Below are 25,641 nucleotides of genomic sequence, written 5' to 3'. Positions count from 1 at the left end.
GCATTTACCTTTGTGTTATACATGAGTTACGCTGGTTCTTTAAAGTACTACAGTAAGAAATGTCATCATGGACTGCGTATTACATAGGTTTGCCTAATGTCCATGGGAGAAATGTCATCATGGACTGGGTATTACATAGGTTTGCCTAATGTCCATGGGAGAAATGTCATCATGGACTGGGCATGAGGACTGTTCACATGATGCTCATAGGCTCTTCTCTTTAAGAGAAGATCTTTAGGTTTGAAGTAATAAAAAGAGGTTTCTGGTTCCATATTTGAAAAGCTATTTTAAAAGTATACTAGAGCCAGGCAGTGGTGGCGCACACCATTAATCCTAGCACTTGGGAGGCAGATGCAGACAGATTTCTGAGTTTGAGGCTAGCCTGGTCTGCAGAGTGAGTTCCAGGACAGCCAGGGCTATACAGAGAAACCCTGTCTCAGAAAAAAAAAAAAGAAAAAGGAAAAGAAAAGAAAAAGAAAGAAAGAAAAAAAAGAATAATAGAAATTGAAATTTTCAACAGTTTTTTTTTTTTTTTTAAAAAGATCCTAGAAAGGAATAAATGACATCACCAGAGTCCGTGAGCCATGCACAGGGCTAGAAGTATACAGTGTAAGGATGGGCAGCCGTGACCTTTCTCATTAAACCTGTCAAGATTCCTCCTCAGGAATCAAAACTGTTTCCTGGGAATATAAGTGAAATTCTACCTCAATAATCAGATCTACAACCAACAGAAACAAGCCATTCCATGTAAAAAGTTAGATATAAACTGTATAAATTGGTTTACTGAAAGTAAAAAGGAACTACTTACAATATAAGTTGATTAACTACTTATTTAATGATTTAGTATTAAAAGATTATTAATTTTAAACAGTTTATGTGAGATAAGCCTTATATAACTATTTTCAAGAGGTTCAAGTACAGTAATTAGAACTATATGCACAACTTCTAATTGTTTTTTATAAAACTCTTCAGGCTAGATTTTTTTTTCAGAATATTAAGAATTCATGCACATTTACTTTTTTTATAGAAAAGCACATGTTATATCCACATTTGTTCATTTTCTGTCTTGTCCCTGGTTTTAACCCCTTATGTATAAATTTAGATATTTTCATTTATAAGGATTATTCTTATTTGTAAAACAAAGCTCTAAACAAGCATGCAACATGTTAATTCATTTTATAAAAAAAAAAATGGATGTAGCATACACCAGACACGCAAACACAGCGTGCGTGCCCACAGTGTTACCAATAAAGACAGAAATTACGGCCCAGCTCATAGACAAAAGCAAAGCAAGCACGTGCTGGAGCTGCTGCAGTGGACAGCAGCTACCTGGAGGCTCAACTGGTCTTTCCAGATCTTACTAGCTGCCATGGAACAGGTGAACATCAGCATTTTCTGTCTAGAAGACTTCCATCCCCAGAGCAACAAAACAAAAGTTCGGCAAGCCAGTCCCAGCCATTGAGACTCCCCCATTAAGCTGGGCCGCCCTCACCTGCTCCCCTTCTCTCCTCTCTCCCCAGAAGAAGGCACTTCACGGGAACGTCGGGGAAAGCCCTTGGACTTTATTTTGTTACACCCTCTAAATGGACAAAAGACAAAAGAGAACATGTGTAGAAGACAGTATTTCAATTGGTCCCCCAGCATTGCACACCAGTGCCCTCCGCCCAGACATCCCTGCTATCACAACTTCATTTACAGCATTTTCAAAACGGCAAACATATGCAAAAATGGTTAGCATTAGGGAGGTCTCTGGTGCTGAGACACAAGGTAGGCTTGTTCTCCAAAGTAATGGTTTATATAGCAGAAGGTGACATTGTTCTAATGTTGGCCTGCTATTCACCTCTGCTGGCACACTGTCCCAGCAAGCAGACAGCTCTGAAGAGTACAGGAATTCCTAGAACTTGCTGGGTCTCCTACTGCCCAGTGCCTATCACATGACCTGCCTTCTGCCACCAATTTCTCTGTATCAGACAGTTCAGGGGTTTTGTCTTTTCCGAATGCATTCTTGTCACTTCTGGAGAAACACTTTTACATAGTGCCTAGGACAGACACGGCCAGCAAGGTCAAGCCTCTTAAACTCTAAATACCTCTTAAGACTTGCCTGTCCATAAGAAGGATGCATGCTCTGATAAATGCAAACACTTTTGGATGGCTGATTATATTTGATTGCCCAAGCTACTTGGGCTATAGGATTTCACAGTGAAATGATCTTATTCTAAGTCTTGTTCACAGAACCGGAAAAAAAAAAACCAACAACCCTAACACATAACCTTCTTTTCTTCAGGCTCCCTGCTGAATCCTGCACAGAAATGCGGGGTCATAGGGACAGGACCATTTCTCAGTAACTGCTTCCTTCCAGGAACCAGTACCTCTAGCTTTTTAGTGTTAATGTTTTTCTCCTCCTGTCATAAATAAGCTTTAAGTTCCTTTGTTTGTTTGTTTGTTTTTATTACTAGTGCTATTACACTATTACACATAAGTGCTTATCATAGGAGCTCACCTTTAGAGAAAGTAGAACTTGATTGGCAACAAGGTTGAAAGGGGGAGGGACTGCTGTAGTTCAGCACTTCCTGTCTCCCTCTGTTGAGACTACTCTGTCACTACAATGAGTGTCCCCCAAACATCACAGATATGTTGTGTGGCTGCAAACACTAATCTGAAGAAATCACGAGTATGTTGGAATGTTTTTATAAATTTTCATAAAAACTTGAAATTTGCAGCTTCCTAAAATATTTAGACTTTTTCTCAACCCTTAGCCCTGCTCTGAATTCTGCCAGATTTACTCTTTCGGGAATTTTGGAGCAGAGCCGGCTATCTCCGCAGTTTTTCCTGACGCACAATCACAGGCTCTTGAGACTCCCACCCGTAAACTGACAACACTTTCTCGAGAAGCAAATGAAATAAATCAGTAACTAATATCCCCGGCAACCAAGGGGTAACCTGATCAAGTACAAGTAGCCCTGGGAGAGAAGGCAGTGATTTCTGAGAATCTGGAAGAAAAAATGGGCTACCCAGCCTAGAACAAATGCCCAAGGAGTCAGCTTTCTGCTTCCTAGCAATGAGCTCCGTTTAAAACTGTATCAGCCAGCACTTCCCCAGCACAACCTGTGCTGCCTTTGAAGTATCAAGGAACATGTTTAAATGGCAACCTTTAGCTGTGCCCCCCTCCCCACTTTTGTCTAATGACTGTGTGTTAGCCTGTTCCAAGAGCTTCAACTGGCATCTCAGGGCCAACTCGACAGCAGGGGGTGGTTACTATAACAACTGACAGCTCTCATGAATTCTGAAAGGCCCCTGAGTAGCCATTTGGGAAACAGTTATTGAGCAAAAAGTTGCCTGGGATCTGAGGCATTAGCTGCCACGTGACTCGGCTCTCCCCGAACAGTTGGGAAGAAGAGGGGGAGAAAAGTGCCCATCTCTTTGAACACCTGGGGACCACAAAATGTCCCCCACCCCCATTCCTTTCAGATTCTCAGGGCAAGACAGTTTAACACCAGAGTTATCATAATCCCAAACCTCCAAGGCAAGTCTTATTTTGGCAACATGAAATGTGTCTTAGCTCTCCCCACAGGTTTGACACATTTTCAGGGTTTGGAGAGCTGAAATGGTAAAAATTATTTCTAATGGCTAAAAATCTTGGAATATAGCCAGAGAGAGAGAAGTTCTAAGTAGTGATGAGTTATACAAGCAGTAATTAATTTAGAAAAAGACAAAAACCAAACAACAAGAATACACAAAATACCCATGAATGGTCTGCTTTTAGAAAGAACAAAGCCACCAAAAATAACATTGAAGCTCCAGTTTTTCTACTTTTTGATTCTGGGATTGAATGTAGTGTTTTGTACATGCAGAAGCTTTTGGGGAAAGCCTCTGAAAGGCCCAAGGAAGTGGACTTTGCTTGACACAAAGGAAGTGTGGCTTGAGGGAGAAACCTATAGCCATATTGAATGCACTATGACCCAGCATCCATAAGGCTGCCTCTGAGCATTCATCCTCCACTTTTTCTCTGCATAGTCACAGCTCAAATATCTTCTCCAAGAAGTTCTCCTTGGCTCTCACTCCTTTCCCCTGTACCCTAGCCGTGCTCAAGTTTCTTAAAGATCTCACTGTTCCCCTTTGGCAAAGCTGCTACCTGGGGTTGGGGGAGCATGCCACAAAATCAACCTGGAATCAGACAGAAGAGCAGTGAGGACAGATGCTGACATCAGTGGGCCATCACAAAGGAGCCATAGGGTTGGCTCTGTCCTGCTCAGTGTTCCCACTGGGAAGGTGAGAACAGTATAGCTGAGTTTCCAGTTCACCTGGGGATTATGATAGGCATTATTTTCAAATAGCACAGAATTTAAAAAAGAATATGATTTATACAGATCACTGGCTTCAGATAACCTTTGTTTACTTATTTATCTCTACTAAGCCATGAGTCTGAAAAGTAGGAATTCTGTCTCCTACACAATTCTCCGTGGCCTTGTAGATGTGTGAGAAGTGGTAAAAGAATCAACAATGGAAGGAATAAATGGGCCCGTCACAAAGGCCTTAGTTCAGCAATGCAGAATCCTAGATAGGATAAACTAACACTATAAGGTATGTGATCCTGGCCAGTCTTCCTTTCTGGAAACTATTTCCTCTCTTGGATCAAGGCTGCTCCCTCCCTGATACCCTAACTGCCAGGTAGAGCGTCTCTAGAATCAGAAGCACATGCACGCTAGAACACACTTGCTGCCCCAGGTTCTCAGGGAGCTGCAATAGAGGAATGCTCATCTGAGGCTAAGGTGGGCCACATATTATAAGCCTGTTAAAAAACTATAGAAAGTGTTGTGGCTCAGTAGTAAGAGTACTTAATTAGTAGTATACAGGGCCCTGGCTTCAATCCCTAGGCCTCACAGGGGAAACAATGTAACATGTGCTTCCTTTCATTCAACAATTACTTTCTTGGTGGCAGAGCCCACATTCCAGAGACGCACATGTGGTCAGTCACGCTATGAGTACACATGGCATATTGTCACATGCCCGTGTGGATCCCATGTTTGTGTGTTTCTTTTTGTCTAAGCCACCGTTATGCTAGTACAAATCCCTACACAGATGTACTTTGTATGCTTTCATAGTCACTCACTCGGTCTCCCTCTGAATATCCAGGGAAGAAAAAATTGCAGTGTCAAAAAAACTCACTTGTGATCATGATGAATAGTGTTTGTTTGTTTGTTTTTTCAAGATAGAATTTCTCTGTGTAGCCCCAGCTGTCCTGGAATTTACTCTGTAGACTAGGCTGATCTTGAAGTCCTGCCCATGCCTCTTGAGTGCTGGGATTAAAGGTGTGTGCTACCACTGCCTGATGAATACCATTCTTAATGAACAGATGTCAACACAGAGAAAGGTCTAAAGACAGAACTCACTAAACGAGAGACCTTTTTCCACATGCAGATGTGACTCACTGATGTGAGCTGACTTGCCATAAAGTTTACAAAAGGCTTGGTGATATGGATCAAGAGGGACATGAATTTACCAGAGTAGAGCGATACAGAGCTTTAGTAAGCCTACGGTCAGAGGCTACACTTTCTATTTACAAAGCTTACCATCCTATGGTCCAGAACCCATAAAGTTATCTTAGGCCTATCTGAGAAGTGAGGCTGCTTTGTACATCTTCAAAATCCCTTCCCAAGCTAGGATTATGTTCAGTTAGACACTAAACTAAGAACATTAACACTAATCAACTAATTGGGACTAAGGCAAAGTAGATGATATTACTCAACATCGAATTCTCAAACTAATAGCGAGATAACTGAATATATTCATCATTATTCAGTTCCAAGAATACCTTAAGATACAGTTACTTCTCAAAGTTTTTGTTCATATAACTTTGGCATAGTCAGAGCTCAAGTTGGCTCTTATCTGGACCTCTAGCCCAGGTGGCCATTACTGTGAAAACATCATGCAACAGTAGCCAAATGGTTTCTTTGCTTGCCGTGTCTATTTGACCTGCGAACATGAAAGCAGACTACATAGGAATAACTAACTGTTCCTACCATGCATGTTATTCCCCTCTCTGAGGCAACACAATATAATAGTAAAATGGTGGGCCGTAGCAGAGGGCTGGGGGGGGTGGATAGATGGAGCAGTGGGCAAGAACACCTGAGAGGTAAACATGAAGGCCTGGTTCTTAGCCCAGCACCAGCATAAAGCCATACCTTCAACTGTAGACTGTAATGCCAATGCTATTCAGGATAGAGACATGATAATTGTTGGGACTTGCTTGCCTAGCCCTAGGCTCCTGGAGAGACCATGCCTCAAAAGGAAAAGCAGGATATCCAGTGTCCTCCTCTGGTCTCTGCATGCACGTATCCCTCCCTTCCACATATATAGTACATATAATGGCGGGCTATGAAGTCAAGTTAGCTGGGTTAAAATCAAGGATCTACCCACTAAAGATCTATCTGTACTATGACCTGGGCTGAGCACATGCCTGAGATGGTAAAACTTGTGTGTGTGTATATGTGTGTGGGGGGGTGGGAGGGTGGGGAGTGTATTCTGAGCTATCCTGGCCCCAAGGAACATAAAAGCCATTCACAAACAACATTTGCCTTCATAACAATAATCACAATTCTAGGTAGACACTGATGCCTGGCTCAAGGTAGCTAACCTGTGCTATATATAGATAGCCCAGATGCTCAACAAGTAGCTTGCCCCAGCACACCTGGCACCTCTCCTAGCATCCACCTCAAATTACATACATCAAAAAGGTAATACCCAAAAATGTCCATCTTTTGAGTGGCAGCAGCTGGGCTCTTCCACATCTTTTGCGGACACTGATGCTATATAAGCAACTTGCTGTGGTAAAGCAAGGATCCGTGGCTCTTGCAGAGAGCTTCCTCAGTAGTAATTCAAAGCCGGTGCTTCTATGAACATCTAGAGGAGTAAGACCAAAATGGCGCACTCTTTTCCAGCATCTTCAAGAGCTCTGCTTTCCCCCACCCCAGTTGTTCTGACTCATTTGAGATAGCTCAGAACCACTGAAACAGACTGCAAAATCTATAATATTTGCCATGCACACAGCTGGGTGCCATTTGTTGAAGGGGCAAGTATTCATTGGGTGATTCCTTTCTATGACCTGCCCTATCAATTCTGTCCTCTTCCCCGGGGACATCATTCTGCCCTCAGTGTACTTCCTGTATTGTTACAGATTTGGGGTTTTCCTTCTCTACAAGGCTAGTGAAGAATAAATTGTAGCATGCTATTTGCAATACCTCAATTAAAAGCATTACAAAATATATTTTCCTCTGCAGACCTATACTGCCACCTGCTTTTACTCAATAGCCACCAGTGGACTCAATCCCAGATCTCTCAGATGTCTGAAGTCTGTGCTCACATTTCTTTTGCTTGAGCAAATCTGAAGTAACAAAGTGGTCCCTTTTTAGACTCATATGCTGATATGATGATGTCAGCGAACCTAGATAGCCAAGGACATCTGTGGAGGTGCTCCATAGGCACAGGTATTCTCGTCTACCTCACCATGGTCCTCAGGGGCAAAGTCAAGTTCTTATGCAGCAGTTACAGAAAGTGGGGTTACCCTGTCAGACTTTGTGGGGGTGAGAGGTAAACCTGCCTTTGTTGTTAGGCCATGAGTCTGCCGCAGCTACTAATGAGGCTTAGAGAGTACAGCCAGCCCTAGGAGAGCGAGGATGGCTCCCAGACTTCAAAGCTTTCCCCTTGGGGATATGGGTGTAGGGGCCTGTCCTTACCCTGTTCCTACACAGGGAAGCCCTCCTCTGGAATTGCCTTTAGGCCCATTAGGAGCATCATCTGAAGTGACTTTATTAACTTTATAGTCACCCTTTTGTTTTTGGCTCAAAGTAGTTCTGCTCAGTTGGTTAACCTACATTTATACTATACTTAGCTCTAAATTGATGACTGAGCTATTTCTAGGCTACTGTGCATAATGAGATCATTCCAAAGAATAAACTCTAGAAGGAGATTCCTAACTATTTTTTTCTTCAAATACCATCTTATGGCATGGTAAGATTGCTGGAAATTATGTATAGCTACACAATGTGACTACATTTAAAAGGTTATTTATTTTGATTTATAGATTTCATTCTCTCACTTGCAAACATTTCAGGTATGCAAGGGCCTAGAATTACATTTCTATTTTTCCTTACAGTTAGATCTGGTAGAACACTGTGGCACATGTGTACTTAGTCCCCATCTGTTATACAGGGCAGCATATATTGCCTGCCCATATGCACTCAGTACATGCTTCCTAACTACTTTATAGGTAAGGGAACTGAGGCTGGAAGATGACACTACACTGAAGGCAATATTTCTTAACTGGCCCCTCCCTGTAGGTCTCAAGATCCTGTTATTGACCGGAGCTAATTTCTAAACCCAACCCAGCTTTTATACCACTGACACGCACTATATCTGCATCTTTCCCCTACTCTCTCTCTCTCTCTCTCTCTCTCTCTCTCTCTCTCTCTCTCTCTCTCACACACACACACACACACACACACACACACACACACACACACACAAATTCTTTTTCACCTCCCCAGAACCAATTTTCACCCTCTGGAAATGACAGCAACCTTTGTTAGAAACATATGAGCACTCTCCACAGGGCTGCAAGTCTTCAAATCCGGGTTCTGACCAGTGATCCCACTTCACCACTACACACTACCACATCTCTCAGGTGTTGTCTCCTGCACCTGCAGCCCCTCAGTGCTTTTTGGTCACTCTCAGAGTGATGGCATCCAGGACTTCCAGGGCCTTGCTGTCCTACAGTCTGTTCCCTTGACAATGAAGCAGTCTACCTGCTTGCTGAAGGCTACTTCCCCTCTTTCTCTGGTCTTGTTCCTCTCCAGCTTCCTCTCCTGATTTCTAGCTGTTCAGCTGTCAGCTTCCCAGGGGGTTCTTCCTGGACCTTACTTATCTCTCAGGCTAGGCTGAAGCACAACGTACCCTTACCCTTCTTTAAATATTCTTTATACTCTCTTATGTTACTCAGCCAATTCTTTACTGAACCCTGGGGGCCAGAGGGCTTTGTGTCTGAGTCATCAAGCACACCACAATGGGACAAAGCCCATAAGCACTTATAAGCAGCAGGAAGTGGCACACAAATTTATATCTATACAATGACAGAAATAGCTTCATAATTTCATAAATGAGGGAAAACTTAGCCAAATCTTCTAAACTAGCTGTCTTTCTAAGTCTGGGAAGTCCCCTCAGAAACTGTCACTTGCTAGCTTTCAGTTCATGCTTTTAAGGATTACAGTGGTGAGGCTAAGTCTGCACTCCAGAGTGAAACCCAGGCAGTGAAACCCAGGCATAACGGGCATATTCCATCCTTCCAGTCACAAACTACTCTGGAGGTGGACAGATGACTAAAGTCATATGTGAGAAACACCATTTCGGGACCTCACTGGAACTATTCGATGACAAGGTCCCTTTCTGCTGGGATGGAGTGATATAAGTCTAACACAGGCCAGCAGGATCCCACAAAGAACAAACCAAACCAGCCATGTCCATATGTCCTTGTTCTATCTTCCAAGACCAGCCACACCTGATGCCCCTGGAACTTTCAGTGTAATTAGGTTACTTTTTTTGGGTGGGGGGAGTGCTTGAGGGAACTTGATTTGTGTGTTAAATACAACCAAAAATGTGCTCTGATGACATTGCATTTTGCCTGGCTCACAGCAGCAATTCAACAAATATCAGTTCCCTTTCTCTCCCCAGGTCAAAGAAAGGAAAGTACCTACCTAGCACATAGATGGTGTAGGAGATGGTGCCACCCAAGTGTTTGGAACAGTGCCTGGCACTGGTAGCAGACCTATTGAACATGATCACACTCTCAAGCAGGAAGCAGGCAGAGAGAGAGTTCAGAGACCCCAGGTTTGATTTTTCCACCTTTTCATGAATGATTCCATTGCAGCGTCACCAGATCCAGGTGAACGTGATTAGAATCTACAAGGCTGGCTGCAGAAGACTGCCGCCATTGTGGATGGGCACTGCAGGGGCCCAGCTTGCCGCCTGCGGACACAATCCCTGCGGTTTGGATGAGCCTGCACTGCTCTGTCAAGTCCCTCTGTCAGCCATCTCAGCCACCCGCTGCCTCTGTGTCTGAGAAGGCATTGCTACTCCAGCTTCAAAGCCACACTACCAGGGGACGTGCATCCCTATCATACTTGCCAGTTCTCTATGTGAGCTTCCCCATTCTCTCCCTTTTCATGTTAATCACAGGAAAAATGTTGGACAGAAAAAAAGGCCTTGTTCCTCTAGGCTGGTCTCATGCTTTGCCAACATCCCTGTCTTAACATGAACTCACTTTTATTTTTCCTGCTGTCAGAATTGCCTTTTTCTTTTACTGACATTTCTTTTTGTGCACTGTCATTAAATGTTTGGTAAAAAGTTCAAATGTAGACTCAACAGGATGAAGTCTAACACTATGGGCATGAACTAAGCTTTAGGGGAAAAATAACAAATATTCTGGCATGACCACTACTACAGTTTCCATTTGGACTAATGGAGATTTTCAGAAACATAAAGAGTTGTCGTTTCAGTCTCAAGGGAAAGTGCCTCAAGCCATAGAGGGTTCAGAGCTGTCTGTCCTATGTACCCAGTCCCTGCTGACTACGACTGCACAGAACCATGTGTCCTTAGCTGCCTGGGGTCTCTGCCTGTCCTGCCACACTGTTCCCCTTCTGTCTTTGTGATCTGTGAGACCGTATAGTGCGGGGATATAGTCTAGTCGGCTTTTGTTTTGTTTTGTTTTGTTTCAGAACTGCTTGGTACAAGTTTACTGCCCCCCTCCCCCCCGACTCCTTTCTATGTAGCCCAGGCTGCTGTAAACTAGCTGGACAAGCCATGAGGAACCCTACTGGATGTTACTGTTGATGCTTCTTTTCTTCAAGACAGAGTTTCTCTGAGTATCCCTGGCTACTGGGCATCCCTGGCTGTCTTCAAACTCAGATACCCCCCTGCCTCTGCCTCCCAAATGCTGGGATTAAAGGCGTGTGCCACCATCACCGGGCTCAGATGCTTCTTTATGGCAGGATTAGAAGCCACAGTCATTAGAGCGGCGGCTATAGAAGCACTCCAGCAGGTCTCAGTCTGTGAATCTCTACCCCTTAGGGGGGTTGAATGACCCTTTCACAGGGGCCGCATATCAGATATCCTGCAGGTCAGATATTTATTTACATTACAGTTCATAATAGTAGCAAAATTACAGTTATGAAGTAGCAAGGAAGATAATTTTATGGTTAGGGATCACCACACCATGAGGAACTGTGATAAAGGGTCGCAACATTGGTAAGGTGGAGAACCATTGTGCTCGGTTCCTATGTGGGGAGCTATTGTCACATACTTGGGGAAACCTGAGATGAGCACAGTGTCCTGTCCTACTCAGTTGAGAACAGACCTGACACTATACTGCTAATCAGTAAATGCTTTCTGCTGGGCCTTCCCTCACAGTCCACCTGTGGTAATGACCACTCACCACTCACACTAACGCTTCCTCAGGGCTAGACACATCTTTCCCTGCCTCTGAATGCTTGTCCTCTGATCTCTGCTCCAGCTTCTTCTTTCCCCTAACCTTTGCTTCACACACAGCACGTGTAATTCTAAAGTTAGATCCCCATTTACATCAGTGTCAAAGGCAAGGTGGTGGTGGTGTGTACCTTTAATCCCAGCACAAGGGAGGCAGAGGTAGGCAGATTTCCACTTTTGAGGCCAGCCTGGTCTAGAGTGAGTTTCGGGACAGCCAGAGCTACACAGAAAAACTCTGCCTCAAAAACCCGAAACCAAAAAAGTTCAATGACTGTCTAGGACTTGATCCCTTGTGCCCTGGCCTGTGTCTCTCTGACACACTCTCTACTCTAATCATACTCACTTCCTGGTTGTTTCTAAACATTCCAGGCATGCTCCTGCCTCAGTCACTTTTCACATCCTGCCTCCTATATGCTAGAAAGGGCATTTGGTTAGACTAGAATGGAGTCCAGTTTTGGGGTCTTTGCTTACAAATGATTGCCCAATCAGGATGTTCATGGCCACTCTGAGCACTCAGAGTGCTCACTTCTAGGCCCCAGCATGACCCAGCTCTTTCTAGATATAGTGTTCTCCTTTCATACATGAGCTCTCTTAGGGATATGCTTCACACACTGCTGTCTTGCCTGCCTCCATGAAAGCACAAGGCTGTGAGAGCAGAGCTTCTGTATTCTTATATCTGCTTTGCTTGTCTCCACAAGATGCTCTGACTCAAGCATAACGGAACTGATGGGAAGAAGATGTGGAACCAACCCATTGCAGCTTGAGGGATGAAGGATTATTGAGGCTCAGAGCTTGAACATTGTCCTTCAGTGTAGGAAGATGTGGTAGCCGAGGATAAAGTTACTGCATCTCTACAAATCAGCAGTGAGAAAGAATTCAGCTCATGGGTGGTGCTGCCCACTTCCAGGGTGGGTCTTTCCTAAGGACTCACGACCATCCAGCTGACAATCAAAATTAACCATGACACTGGTTGTCCTAGTTTGCTTTCTATGGCTGTGGTGAATACCTTGACCAAGAACTTGAGTCTGTGTGTCTCTGTATGTGTGTGTGTCTGGGGGGGGGGGGTGTTACTTGGTTTACATAGCCCTATTCCAGACCATCACTGAGGGAAATCAGACAGGAACTAAAGCAGGGCAAAGGTGGGAGCCAGGTGGGAGCTTTCTGGCTTACTCCCCTGGTTTTCTTTGCTACTTCTCTTATGCAGCCCAAGTCACCTGCTGAGAGACAGCACTGCCCACAGTAGGGCAGGGCCTGCCTGCATCAAAAGCCCTCCACCCCCACCCCGCCCAGCATGTCACAGTCTAACAGAGGCAATTCCTCAGTTGAGGCTCCTTTCCAGGACACTATAATTTGTATCAAGTAACAAAAACTAAGGAGCACACTGCTAAATCTTGTTAGATAACTAGGAGAAGACCTGGATGTTTGAGTGATGATGGCAGCCTGGCCCCACATCTGGTTTAGCTTGACTCACCAGACTGAAGAGGTTGGGACTCTATGGGTGATGACTCTGAGTCTTCCACACAGAGCCATAAGCCCCTCATGGGACCCATAGTGAGTACTTTCTAGGCAACAATGATAACAGAAGGCTGGCCACAAGCCGACATCCTTATCTCTCATACTAAATGCCATGTGATACAGGAACCGTTTTGTGATCATCCAATTCGACTCTCACCAAAAAGCTATGAAATATCTGAAAGATAAAGGCTACTTAATGTACTGCATGGATACTGCAAACTAAAGGCATGGTCTGACAGCTGGACGGCTGGGGAACTTGCCAGGTCCTTTTGTAGGTCTAGATGACTAAAATTCAAAACAGAAAAGGAATTTGAATCCATCAAGTAGTAGAGCCTGGATGTGAGGATTGATCTCCTGGATTACCTTAAGTGCTGGGACCCCAGAGGCAGGTCTGGCCTGTGTCACCTTCCTGAGACAAAATAAGTCTCCAGTAAGGGGATGAGCACTGCTTCAGTGTTCGGGAGCATGGCGGCCATGCATTCAACTCCCCGGGGATCGGTGCCTGGCCACCCACCCTGTGTACTCACCTCCAGTACACCAGCACGGCAATGAGAAGGACGAGGCACACAAAGGTCAAGGCTGAGACCACAATCAGGGGGATGATCCACTCCATCCTCCCGGGGGAAGGGCGGCTTATCATTCCAGAGGTGTTCTTCTCAGCTGGAAGACAAACATCCTAGTCAGTGGACAGATGAGAGTGAGCCCTGGGGTTGATGCATGTGCTGAGCTCCACTCCATGCAGAACTGGGCCGTACTCATACTGAGCCACCCGAGGCCAAGAGAGGCAAATGGCTGTCCAAACCCAAGTACTGCTCTTGTGCAGGGGGTGCTCTCTAGTGGCCAGTAGGATAGATTTGCCTGTGGAATTCAAGATATTTCTTTCTTTCTTTCTTTCTTTTTTTTTTTTATTTACGTTGGCTGTATCTTCCCTATTATACTTTTTTAATTAGATATTTTCTTTATATTTACTTTATTTTCTTTATTTATTTCAAATTTAATCCCCTTTCCTCATTTCCCCTCCGAAAATCCCCCATCCTATCACACACCCCCTCCCCCTGCTCACTAACCCACCCACTCCCGCTTCCCTGTCCTGGTATTCCCCTACACTGGGGCATCGAGTCTTCATAATACCAAGGGCTTCTCCTCCCATTGATGACCGGCTACGCCATCTTCTGCTACATATGCAGTTGGAGCCATGGGTCCCTCCATGTGTACTCTTTGGTTGGTAGTTTAGTCCCTGGGAGCTCTGGGGTTACTGATTGGTTCATATTGTTGTTCCTCCTATGGGAATGCAAACCCCTTCAGCTCCTTGGGTCCTTTCTCTATGGAGAACTCTGCGGAAGACCGACTTCAATTTTACTCCAAGGATGTTCTCTTGGATGCACTCAAGAAGGGTTTCCTAGATGCAGGAACCAGGACAAGCTGGTTGGAACTACAGTGGTCTCTGGTGTTGCTTGCTTCTCACTCATGACTCTGTCTTATCATGGCCAGCAGGTGGTTCTGGGAAACCACCTCTCGCTAACAGATATAGCCATGTGAGGCTCCTGCTTTGCTGACTGGAGTGGCCCTGGGACACACATTAGAACAATGAAGGTCTTATCCAGGTATCTAGAAGCCCATAAAAACAGACACTAGCAGGCTAGAGATGGCTCAGTGGTTAAGAGCACTGACTTTCTAGAAGTCCTGAGTTCAAATCCCAGCAATGACATGGGCATCTGTAATGGAATTTGATGCTCTTTACTGGTGGATTTGAAGACAGCTACAATGAACTCATATAAAATAAATAAATCTTAAAAAAAAAAAAGTAACAAATAGTAGCACCTCCTAGTATCAGCACCATAGGCTCTGCCCAGCAGCACCCGCCATGCAGATTCCCAGAGGCCTGGTTCTCCTTCCACCCATCACCTACCCTCATTCTTTTCAAAAACCCAGACGACTAAGGACAGGGAATCAGTCTTCTACCCCCCACCCTCCCACACACACAGCACATTCCTGCCTCTAAACAGCAGCCTGAGGTTCAGTGTATAAATCTGCCAACTGGTGGAGCCCTCCTCCTGGTCACCCAAGGCTTCTCACCCCAGCAGATCTTTCTTGTAGCATCTAATATATTCAGAGGTCTCAAGATACCTCAGCAGGACAGGTGAGTCTGTCTAGAACTACGGGACAGGTGCCTGGGAATGGTTAGGGTTGCTACTCCTCACCGGGGGTAGAGGGGCATCCTGAGAGACAGACCTTTGGAGAACTAATCTCAGTGGAACCAACGTGATGCCAGGGAAAGTGCAAGGACTCGGGCTGGGGGAAAAGTACCCAAGGCCAGTACTAACACTAACCCAAGGAAGGGAAGTTTGGGGCAGGGTCTGAAGGGTGAAGTGTGTTCTGAACCAGAAGTGGGGATTAGATCCCATTACACGTGTGTTCTGGACAGAGGGATTGAGGAAGCATAACTTATGAGGAGGGGACCAGGACAGAAAACTAGAAATCAGATCAACCAGGGCCTCGAAGCTGAATTGAGGACATAGATTGTAGTTCTAATGGTGCAAGTTACTGTAGGGTTTGAAGTGGAGGTAGACAAACTTCACATACTCATTCTCTCCTCTCTATACTGTTTTAATGGCAAAGCAGTGGCAACCACCCAGAGGAACCAGAGTTGCAAATGAGGATAATTTTTCAGGGCTCCAGCAGGGGTCAGTTCAGCCAGGCAATTATCTGGCTGCTGGTAGGGGCATCTCAAAGACCTGGAGGTCCTGCTAATGGGAGAAGTGTGAGGAGGTTTGACAGCAGAAGCTACATGACCAATTAACTCTGTTTTTACCCTGGGATGCCCTCAGGTACTAGGGAATGCCTAGTGTCATTTTTGTTCCCCATACCTTATAGAAACTGAACTCTTGCCTGTGGTCCTCACTTAGTTCTACACAGTCTCCGGTATTGCTGTCATGCTAAAATCTATAAGAGCACTACAGAGTTTTCTGGGCTTTAGGAGGACTACTGGAGTAGCCCTGTGGTTGTGAGGATCAGTGACACACTAACTGTCCCTGAAACTGAGTGTATATCTGGGCTAGGGCTTCTGTCTGGCCCTTCCTTGTCCTTCACAAGATGACCAAGGTCTATACACAATCTTCACATAAGCCCTGGGCCAAACAGGATCATGATGCAAAGATTCCTCCATGTCTGACACTGTAAATTCCTAGCCAACTCTGGTAGAGTTAGACTGAGTTATATCATCCTAGCATTGTGTGGTGCTGTGTGACACTGTCCCCAAAGGCAGCATTGTACAGGAGACCTCAGTCCGCAGCCACCTGCATCCTGACAGTGATGGCTGGTCTGCGGCCCATGGCAGTCTTTCTCTGAAGGCGTAAGACAGGGGTGCTACTAGATTTCCAAATGAGGTAAAAGACAGTTAGCCCCAGTGCTAACCTCACAGAACTATCTTGTCTTGGGTATTGGGGACCTGGAAGTGGTTCCATTTCCTGTTAAAAATCCCACTGTTACTCTCCTGAACCATGGATTCCTGCTCAGAGAGAATTGAGAGAATGCCCAGCTAGCCAGCCTGCTGAACTGTAACCATGTTTAAGCTTTGGTATCTCTGGAGGGTGAAGCAGGGTTAAGATCAGAGGATCATATCTTGCCTCTGCCACCTGTGTGTGGCCTTTAACCAATAACCTAAGTAAGCCTGCTTGTACCTGGACTACTTCATCTTTAACACAGGATACAGAGCTCCTGCCACACAGGAGTATTAGGGGCTGTGGTGGCTATTTTTGGTTGTGAGCTTGACTAGGCCTGGGATTAACTAAAATTCAAGTGTCTGGGTACACCTGTGGAGGATTTTCAAATTACTTCACGTGGGAAGACCCACCTTTAACCTGGACCTTTTGAGGTAGAAAGTTTTGCCTTAAATCTGGGCCATGCCTACTGGTGACAGCTTAGATAAAGAACATGGGAGAAGGAAGGGCTTGCTCTTTGCCTGTTTTCCCTTCTCACTCGCGCTGGCAAGCCCACTCTTTCCCTGGCATTATCCCAAAGCCTACTTCATTGGGATTCCGACATATACCAGCTGAGATATCCAGCCTCTCGGACCTTCCATCAGGAGACAGCCATTGTTGGACTGGTCAGACCATAACCTGTAAGCCACTCTAATACATCCAGTCTTTATACATTGTAGATTCATGCTGTCAGGTCTGTCTCTCTGGAGAACCTTGATCAACACAGAGACTATTGATAAGAAGATGTGTGCAGGATGGCTGGAAGTGTACCCACACTGGGCAAGTGCGGAGCACAGTCCACCGTCACCCCGTGGCTCTCATGGCACAGGTCACATACTCGTTGTCTGCGTCCCCACAGGCTCCCTTAGGCAGGGATCATCTCCATCTGTGTGCAACTCTGGGTAAGTGAAATACTGTTCGTAACTAGAATGGTCAATTTTCTCTATGCCTCAGTTTCTCCCTCTGTAAAAGGAAGAAGTAATGCTGTCCTGTGCATTGTGGAGTAGATGCGTACATGTTGCCTGGTCCGGTCCTTGCCCTGGCTGCCATCAGCTGCTATGCCTGTCACCATCACTCCAGCCATCTGAACTGGCATCGCCACATCAGCTCCATCGCTAGTCTCTTCCCTCACAGCCTAGAGCATCACCAAGGGGATGGGAACACTGCCTGGGTGGCTGCTGAATCTGACTCCTCTCTGTTAAGACCTGAGTGTGTGGGTCACACAGTACTTCAGACAAACACGGCCCGAACACAGGATTCTACCTGCTCACCTGCCACACGCCTACCTATAAGACACCAGAGCCCCAAATCTGGCCTGGAGGGAGACCCACCACATTCTTTCTACTTCAGGAAGACAGCTGTCCCATTGTTGAATCAGTCTATGACCCCCAATGAAAAATGAGCTGCGAGGAGCTACTAAGAATACATAGCATATCTGTAGGCACCTGCTCACTGTAGGCACCAGTGGCTGCCTGAGGCCACAGGCAGTGCAAGCCTAAATATGTTGTGGTTTTTCCTATATTTAAAGTTTATGATAAAGCTTAACTGATAAAATTAAAGTAAGATACTAATAACAATAAAAATGGAACAATCAGAACATCCTGGAACAAAAGCATGTGCTTATCATTTTCTCTCAAAATAGGCGCTACCTGAACATAAGGACCATGATAATGGGCAATATTGATCTGATAACTGAGCGACCAACAAAAGAGTAGGTGCTGAACCTGGTAGAGACACAGAGATAATCACTTTCTAGGCAACATGGTGTTAAGACACTATGACATTTCTTCAGGATTCTCATAACTGCATGGTGGTGCATGCCTTCCATCCCAACATTTGGGAAGCAGAGGCTAATAGAGCTGGGTGATTTTTGAGGCCAGCCTTCTGTCTACATACATATAATTGCTAAATTCTAAATCGTTTTTATGTTGTTTGTACAAGTGTTGGCTGCTGGTAACTTAAATAGCAGAAAGCAAAGTCTTGGGGACTCCTGTATAAAGGTTTCAGTTCAACTGAGGCAATGTAGGCCTGACAGCAAGGTCCTGGACCTCAGTTCAGGTGGATCTGGCTATAAACTGACAGGTTAGGGTGTGGCTTTGAGTAAAATGACTGGCCGTCTTAGTCTCTGGTCCTGCCTCTATTAAAGGAAAGCAGTGATAACATTCCCCTTAACTGGGCACATGAGGATTACAAACATGACCCAGGTAAGCTGATGCTAAGTTATGCCTGTAAAATTCACCAGTAAAATACACATGAACCCATGGGACTCCTTATTCAAAGTTCACTGAGGGAGCATGTGCTGTTCTGAGCACAGAGCCCCCGAGTGTCCACCTTGGATGCTCACAAAGCTGCTGCTTCTAACCAAGGGCCCAGTGGCTGGTACCACCCATCCCACCTCATGCAGAGGAGGGTCTTGGGCTCTCAGGATGTACTTGTTTCAGAAGTACCTTCCAATTGGAACTGAGCACTGGCTAGCCCGCTCTTGGCTAAGAAGAAGGGAGGTAGGGAAAGCGTAGCCACCTCCCTTCCTCTCAGTATTCATTTTCCCATCCAGCAGCAATTGAGTACAGTGCCTTCATTCTGTTTAAAAAAAAAATTCAAAAAAAGAAAAGAAAAACAGTTTTCAGTGGCATATGTCATCACTGAATTAATGCTGTTTGCCTTTTACTGGCTTGGCTCTCATCCCAGTAGAAGCAAATAAAAACGAGTACAATGTACTATAAATGCTACAGGCAGAGAGACATCAGATGGACCCAGCTGAAGAGCTTCCTGCCTCACGGAAGGACTCGGCTCCAGCCATAGGTCAGGAATGACTGATACCAGATTGCCTGTGAGAGTCCTGGACAGCGAGAGCCACGGAAGGAGGGTTTGCACACTCACCAATACATAGCCTGTTCTCATGAAGGGTGACTTCACTAACGTTTTTCGGAGAGATGCCTCATTAAAAACCACCCACTGTGAATAAAGGAGGTTGCTCTTTCCCCTCCCAACCTCCCTCCCGTGTGTGTGTGTGTGTGTGTGTGTGTGTGTGTGTGTGTGTGTGTGAGTGAGTGAGGGGACACTATGTATAAGCACTCTATGTATAAGCACATAATATAAACTTTACCATTTTAAGTGTTTCTAAGCATGTAGTGAGTATATAAGTCGGGTTAGGTGTTAAGGCAGTTGGGAAGCTCATCTTTTCATCTTATATTTTCATCTTACAAAGATGAGAAACTGTACTTACTAAGTCACATCCTTCCATCCGCTCACCCAGACTTTGTTCTACACAGGAACTGTCAGGTCTAGGGTCTTTCAGAGGAATCACACAGGATTTGTATTAGTGACTGGCTTATTTCACTTAGCATAGTATTGTTCAAGGCTGATCCAGGGTGTGTGTATGTGTGTGTGTGTTTGTGTGTGTGTGTGGTGTCAGGGTTTCTTCTCAGTAATTCCTCAGTAATACTGCATTTTGTTCTTTTATTCACTGATGGGCATTCCAGTTGCTTCCACAATGTGGCTAGGAACATCGGAGGCTGGCAGATGCCTCCTCCAGCTGTTGCTGGGAACTCTTCAGAATGCACACCCAGATGTGGGATCACTGAGTCCTTATGTTCATTCTATTTCCAATTTTTTTAAAAAGCACCCCCATCTCACTCTGGTTCCAACCTCCTTTTAGGATTTGGTTTTTCACACTAAGAGTTGTTGATTAGTTACACACACACACACACACACACACACACACACACACACACACACACACACACACAGAGTCTTAACAAGACCTGGCTCTGTGTTCTAATTGACATGTGTGAACTACAGTAGAGTACCATTTGTCTCCAGTTGTACCCATGCCCAAAGTTCTCATTAGTAAAATTCCCAACTCCACAAATGCCTGTTTTGTGAGATTTTGACAATCAAAGGATGATCTGTCACCTTTGGTAGAGCTTGGAATGTTGTGGGTGTTTAGTCATTCCCAACCTAATCCAAAGTCTCCTGATATAGCTGTCACTAACCCACCAGATTGCTTCCAGGGACACACAAACCATCATGTGCCTTACAGTCACATTATGTACACAATAGCCCAGACGGGGAAGCAACTAGCATGGCCACCAATGACTGCAGGAAGGACACCAGACCTACCACGTGGTCCTGAAATTAGTTAGAGACAAAAGCCACATACAATCTTACATCAACTACTCTGCCCCACCCCCACCCCACCCCCATTTCATCCTCCTTTTTAGGGTTTAGTTTTCACATTAAGAGTTACACAGGGGGCTGGAGAGATGGCTCAGTGGTTAAGAGTACCGACTGCTCTTCCAAAGGTCCTGAGTTCAATTCCCAGCAACCACATGGTGGCTCACAACCATCCATAACGAGACCTGACTCCCTCTTCTGGAGTGTCTGAAGACAGCTACAGTGTACTTACATATAATAAATAAATAAATAAATAAATAAATAAATAAATAAAATATTTAAAAAAAAAAGAGTTACACAGACTTTCCTAGTTCAAAGATTACATGTAGTAAGAGAAAGTTTTGAGGAGCCAAATACTTTTTGAAAGGAAACTAAACCATGTTTGGCAGTCAGACACTACTCCAGCTACCCAGAGCTGGTATTTACCATGACAATCAGGAAACAGCAAACAAGTGCACAGGATGTAGCTCACAGAAGGATGCAGACCATGTGACCAGCCTCGACTAAATGTTATTTGCGGTACACCTCTACAAGTATTACGTCATGTATTTTAAGTGAAATACACAATATTGGTCCTAACTTATGGAGACCTCAGTACTGTATTCCTGACTTCTTCTTTATCCTGGAGAACTGACTCATTTTGTGTGTTTGTGTGTGTGTGTGTGTATGTGTGTGTACTGTAAGTGTGAAAGCCAGAGGACAACTTGTAAGAGTTGCTTTTCTCCTTCTATCGTATGTATCCTGGGGATGGAACTTAAGTTGTCAGTCTTCATGGTAGGTACCTTTAGTAGCTGAGCTATTTTACTGGCTTTGGACTTTAAATTAATGACTCTCCTCCCCTCTCCCCAAGGAATCTTTCTTCAAAAGCAAACAAAAATAGGAAACAAAGCTGATTCTGTCGGCTTTGGCACTGTAGATACTTAGGGCCAGATGTCCTCTCATTGTGGAGCTGTGTGTGTGCTATTCCAGGGCAGCATCCCTGGCCTTTCCCCAGTAGATGCCAGGAGTACCTGCATCAGACAGAATATCTGATGGAGAACCTCTGTTCTAAAAGGAAAAGTGTCAGCTTTTGAAGAATGCACTTGACAATGTTATTGCCCTATGTCATCTCCAAATACCTCATGTAGCTTACTCTGGGAGCTAGTACCAGAACACACAGGAGACCTGGGATCACCTCAGACTAACAAAGACTGCCTTGGCCAGGTCCCACCACATGCTGCGGCCTGCTGCTTACCCTCCTAAACCATGAGCATGACGGCTAACTGTGGCAGCAAAGCCCTCAAGGGTGAGTGACATAAGAAAGTGGCCTCAGCACAAGGAGAGCTCTCAAGGTACAAATGGGGACCCAGGATGCTGTTATTTCAAAAAGTAACTTTTTAAAGTTGGGTGCTTTAGAGCTTGAGGTTTTTCAACACGTTTTCAAAGGAGCAGGGTGTCTAGATCTCAGCGTCCCCATTCTGGCTCAGCTCACAGTAGAGCAGAAATTCAGGAACTGCCCATGTCCCTTTTTGCACTCGGCAGCTCATGGCCCATGTAACACCAGGCCACAGCTGATATGTGTCTTGCCATTTGTCATCTGCCACCCCTGACCCAGACCATCACCTTTAGCACCCAGCTCAGGACAGACCTAGAGAGACAGTAAGCAGTTCTAAGCATGCTGTGATTTGAAAACATCTCACACCTAAGGAGAACATGAGAACATTCTCTCACCTAAGGAGACATAGACAAGCCTTGCCCTAAATCATGAACTTATAGCTGGCATGGACCCTGAAATATTTCTGCCCATGCATGTTGTTCCCGAACACTACCCAAGAACTTCCTCAGCTGGCTTCAAATCTGCCTCTACATTGCAGGCACACACACACACACACACACACATGCACACCTCCAGACTCCACAATCCCTGCCACTACAGTGACCTATGACGGCAATGGCCACTCCAGTGGGTGGATAAATGATAAGTGCCCCACCCTGACCCTTCAGCCTAGGAACACATTTGGTTTGGCTTGTGCCAAAGCAATTTGCTTTTTAAGATTTAAAATCTGGGGTACGCTATACAAAAATTAGGATTTCTGACTTGCAAGGGGTTTCCAGTGGCAATGGTAGGAGTGGAGATGGCCAATATTGAGAAAAGTAGGTTGTCTCGAGTTCTCTGTGGTCCTCTACTCTCCTTGATGTCCTGGTCCCTCCTCACTGAAATGCCCCATTTGATTTCTGCCTGTTTTGAGTTTATCACTACTTCCACAGAAAAGTTTTTTTTCCCACTCCCTAGGAGACAACACTAAAGGTGTTCTCAAGGGAAGTACAGCGGGGTCACCATCATGGAAGGACCCTAAGCAAGCCTTTAGGATACTGACTGAAATGTCACTTTCCTCACTTTAGGCATTGCTGATTCTCTAAGGACACTGAACATTCACTCAGTGACTGCTTTTTTACTTCACGGGAAGAAAATATAACTGTGGAATAAACAAATGTATACTTAAAGTCTTTAAGATCAGTCACCACTAATATTAACAATGATTGTTATTTCAGTTGACACAAAACAAAACCTGAGCTGCAAGAGCCAGATGGATGACGTAGTGGGATGCATGAGAAGGAATGAGGTCTTGGAACTACACACTGATGAGGCTTTGCTGGTCTAGTTACCTCTAGTTACTGGTCTAGTTACCTCTAGTTACTGGTCTAGTTACCTCTAGTTACTGGTCTAGTTACCTCTAGTCACTGGTCTAGTTACCTCTAGTTACTGGTCTAGTTACCTCTAGTTACTGGTCTAGTTACCTCTAGTTACTGGTCTAGTTACCTCTAGTTACTCGAATCCTTTATTAAACAACAGGCATACACATACATTTGCATTTTATACCAGAGGCTGGAAAATGAGATATTGTGGACCAAATCAGGCAACTGCCTGCCTTATAAACAGAACTGCTTAATGCACAGTCACAACCCCACAACTGACATTCTGTCTGTGGCTGCTTGGTGCTATAAGGCTGAAATCTGTTTACTGCTCACTCTCTTCCAAAGGTTTGTGACTCTCGATTATAACACAAAACACTTTTAAATTCAAATTGCCAAAATTCAGAACTGTCTCTGTGGCTTCAGGGAGGGGTGGTCCTTTCTGCTCTGACTACAGAGATCACAGGGCAGATGAGTGCTCCTGAGTGGGGGGTGGGGCTCATATATCCCAGGCTGGCCTTGAACTTCTGATCTTCTCCTCTCACCCTCTGAGTGCTGGGTTACAGGTCCGTGCCACTATGCCTGTATGGTAAGTGTGCCCGTTGAGGCTTGAAGTGAGGGCTTTTGGTACAAAAAATAAGTACTCAGTCAATTTAGCTACATTATTAAACCCCTGTAGGCCATTTTAACTCCAGGTACTTGGGGCTGCTTTCAGTTTGCAAAATAGGCCTCCTGGTGCTGCCTCAAAGCTCCCTTTGTTACCAGGCCTTTGGCTTCAGGCACTCCCTCTTTCTCCAATAAGACCAGGGGCTTTATCAGCAGGATCTTCTGCCCTGACTGAGAAGCACTTATCAACTTTATTCTGCAGATAAGCAGACATTTGCTTGAAGTTCTAGTGAACTTGGAGGGTTGGGGGGGGAGAAGCTACTGAGTAGCTACTCCCACAATCTTTAAATGTATCCTGACCAGAGGGATGGAAGATGGACTGGGGAATCCCAAGCTTTAGTCTCTTCTTCCTATTCCTGGAGTCTGGGGTCCAGCTCCTGCTTTCTCTTACAGGAATCAGTCTTGGAACCCCACCTTTCAGATTCTCAAGCTAGGAACACCCCCAGTTCAAGCACAGTAGCAGACACTGTTTTCAGACACTTGGTAAGAGAAATGTTTCTCAGAAGCTGGCTGAGTGCATTCAGTCAACTCCACCAGAGGAGACACACTGGCCCAAGCCACATGGCTATGCCCATCTCTACACACAGGTAAGTGTTCTTGAGGAAAAGGTAATGGCACAAGTCACTTCTCTTGCTGGTATCTAACCCTGGGTTTGCCATTTCAATTAAAATCTAACCCTCAGCCTAGCTAACGCTTCCTTCGAACTCCATCCTAATTACTTCTCCTTCCTCTCTGTGGTCCAATTCCTCAGAGGGCTTCTAACTCTAAACTCACTCCTCATTTAGGGTCTCTCCTCCTGCCATTCCAGCAGTCTACAATGTTCTTCCATGGGTCTGTGAGTGGCTAACTCCCTACACTGGTCCCTCTGCAAATGCTATTTAAGGTCACGCAGTTTTTGCTGGGTTATCCTATACCTTTCCCATGAACATGTACCCTCAGGGAACAGAGGTCTTCATCAACGGTCTCTTCCTAATGCCTCAGCTTGAGCCTGGTACACAGTGAGAAGGAACTCCTTATTTCTTTATTATATTTAAGTGCAAGAAATTCACCAGTTACAAATTTCTCAGGGGGAATGTCTAGTTCACACAAGAACAGCATCATCCATGGCTCCACATTTCCTTCATCCATAGAAGGCTCCTGTGCCTTTCCATCAAACTGCCCCACCCTTAACAACACCCATGGTAGACCCCTTAGAAAAAAATTAGTTCATAGCAGCTTTAAGGGAAAGTAACTCAACACATGAAAATGTATTCTAAGTTGTATCTTAACATACGAGATCTCAGCTTTAGATGAATTTTAATGTTTACAAGTGCAAAAGCAAATAAATATTTACCAGTTGCCTTTTTTTTTTTTTGCACTCATAATTCCACAACAGCTTAAATGAAAAAAACATTGTTGCTAAATGTCTTGCAGTCTGGCAACACGAAGGGTTTCTTATTAAGAAAAGCCCCTACAACAGTCACAGCCCCTACAACAGTCACAGCCCCTCATGCCACAACTCCAGCACAAGCGTCAGGATGGCTCATTAAGATCTGAGCATGTGACTGAGGCAAAACATCGACAGTGGTATCAACTACCTGAGGATCACAGCAAGTGGGGG

General features: G+C 45.0%; 1 protein-coding gene across 2 annotated transcripts in view; it reads right to left on the bottom strand.

Moving 5' to 3' along the window:
- Ptprg (protein tyrosine phosphatase receptor type G) overlaps nucleotides 1–25,641 on the bottom strand; it is a 680,661-nt gene that overhangs the window by 56,748 nt on the left and 598,272 nt on the right. Inside the window, exons 13-14 of one of the 2 annotated variants that reach the window (XM_031344861.1) lie at nucleotides 13,575–13,707; nucleotides 1,493–1,579 (exon numbers count right to left, since the gene is read on the bottom strand). In XM_031344861.1, coding sequence (XP_031200721.1) covers nucleotides 1,493–1,579; nucleotides 13,575–13,707 — 220 coding nt within the window. The remainder of the gene's footprint in view (nucleotides 1–1,492; nucleotides 1,580–13,574; nucleotides 13,708–25,641) is intronic. The other variant, XM_031344870.1, reaches the window with a different exon arrangement.

The sequence above is a fragment of the Mastomys coucha genome, unplaced genomic scaffold (genome assembly GCF_008632895.1).
Source record: "Mastomys coucha isolate ucsf_1 unplaced genomic scaffold, UCSF_Mcou_1 pScaffold10, whole genome shotgun sequence".
NCBI lineage: Eukaryota > Metazoa > Chordata > Mammalia > Rodentia > Muridae > Mastomys > Mastomys coucha.
The sequence above is the reverse complement of the archived record's forward strand: the minus strand, read 5'-3'. Positions and strand labels throughout refer to the sequence as shown.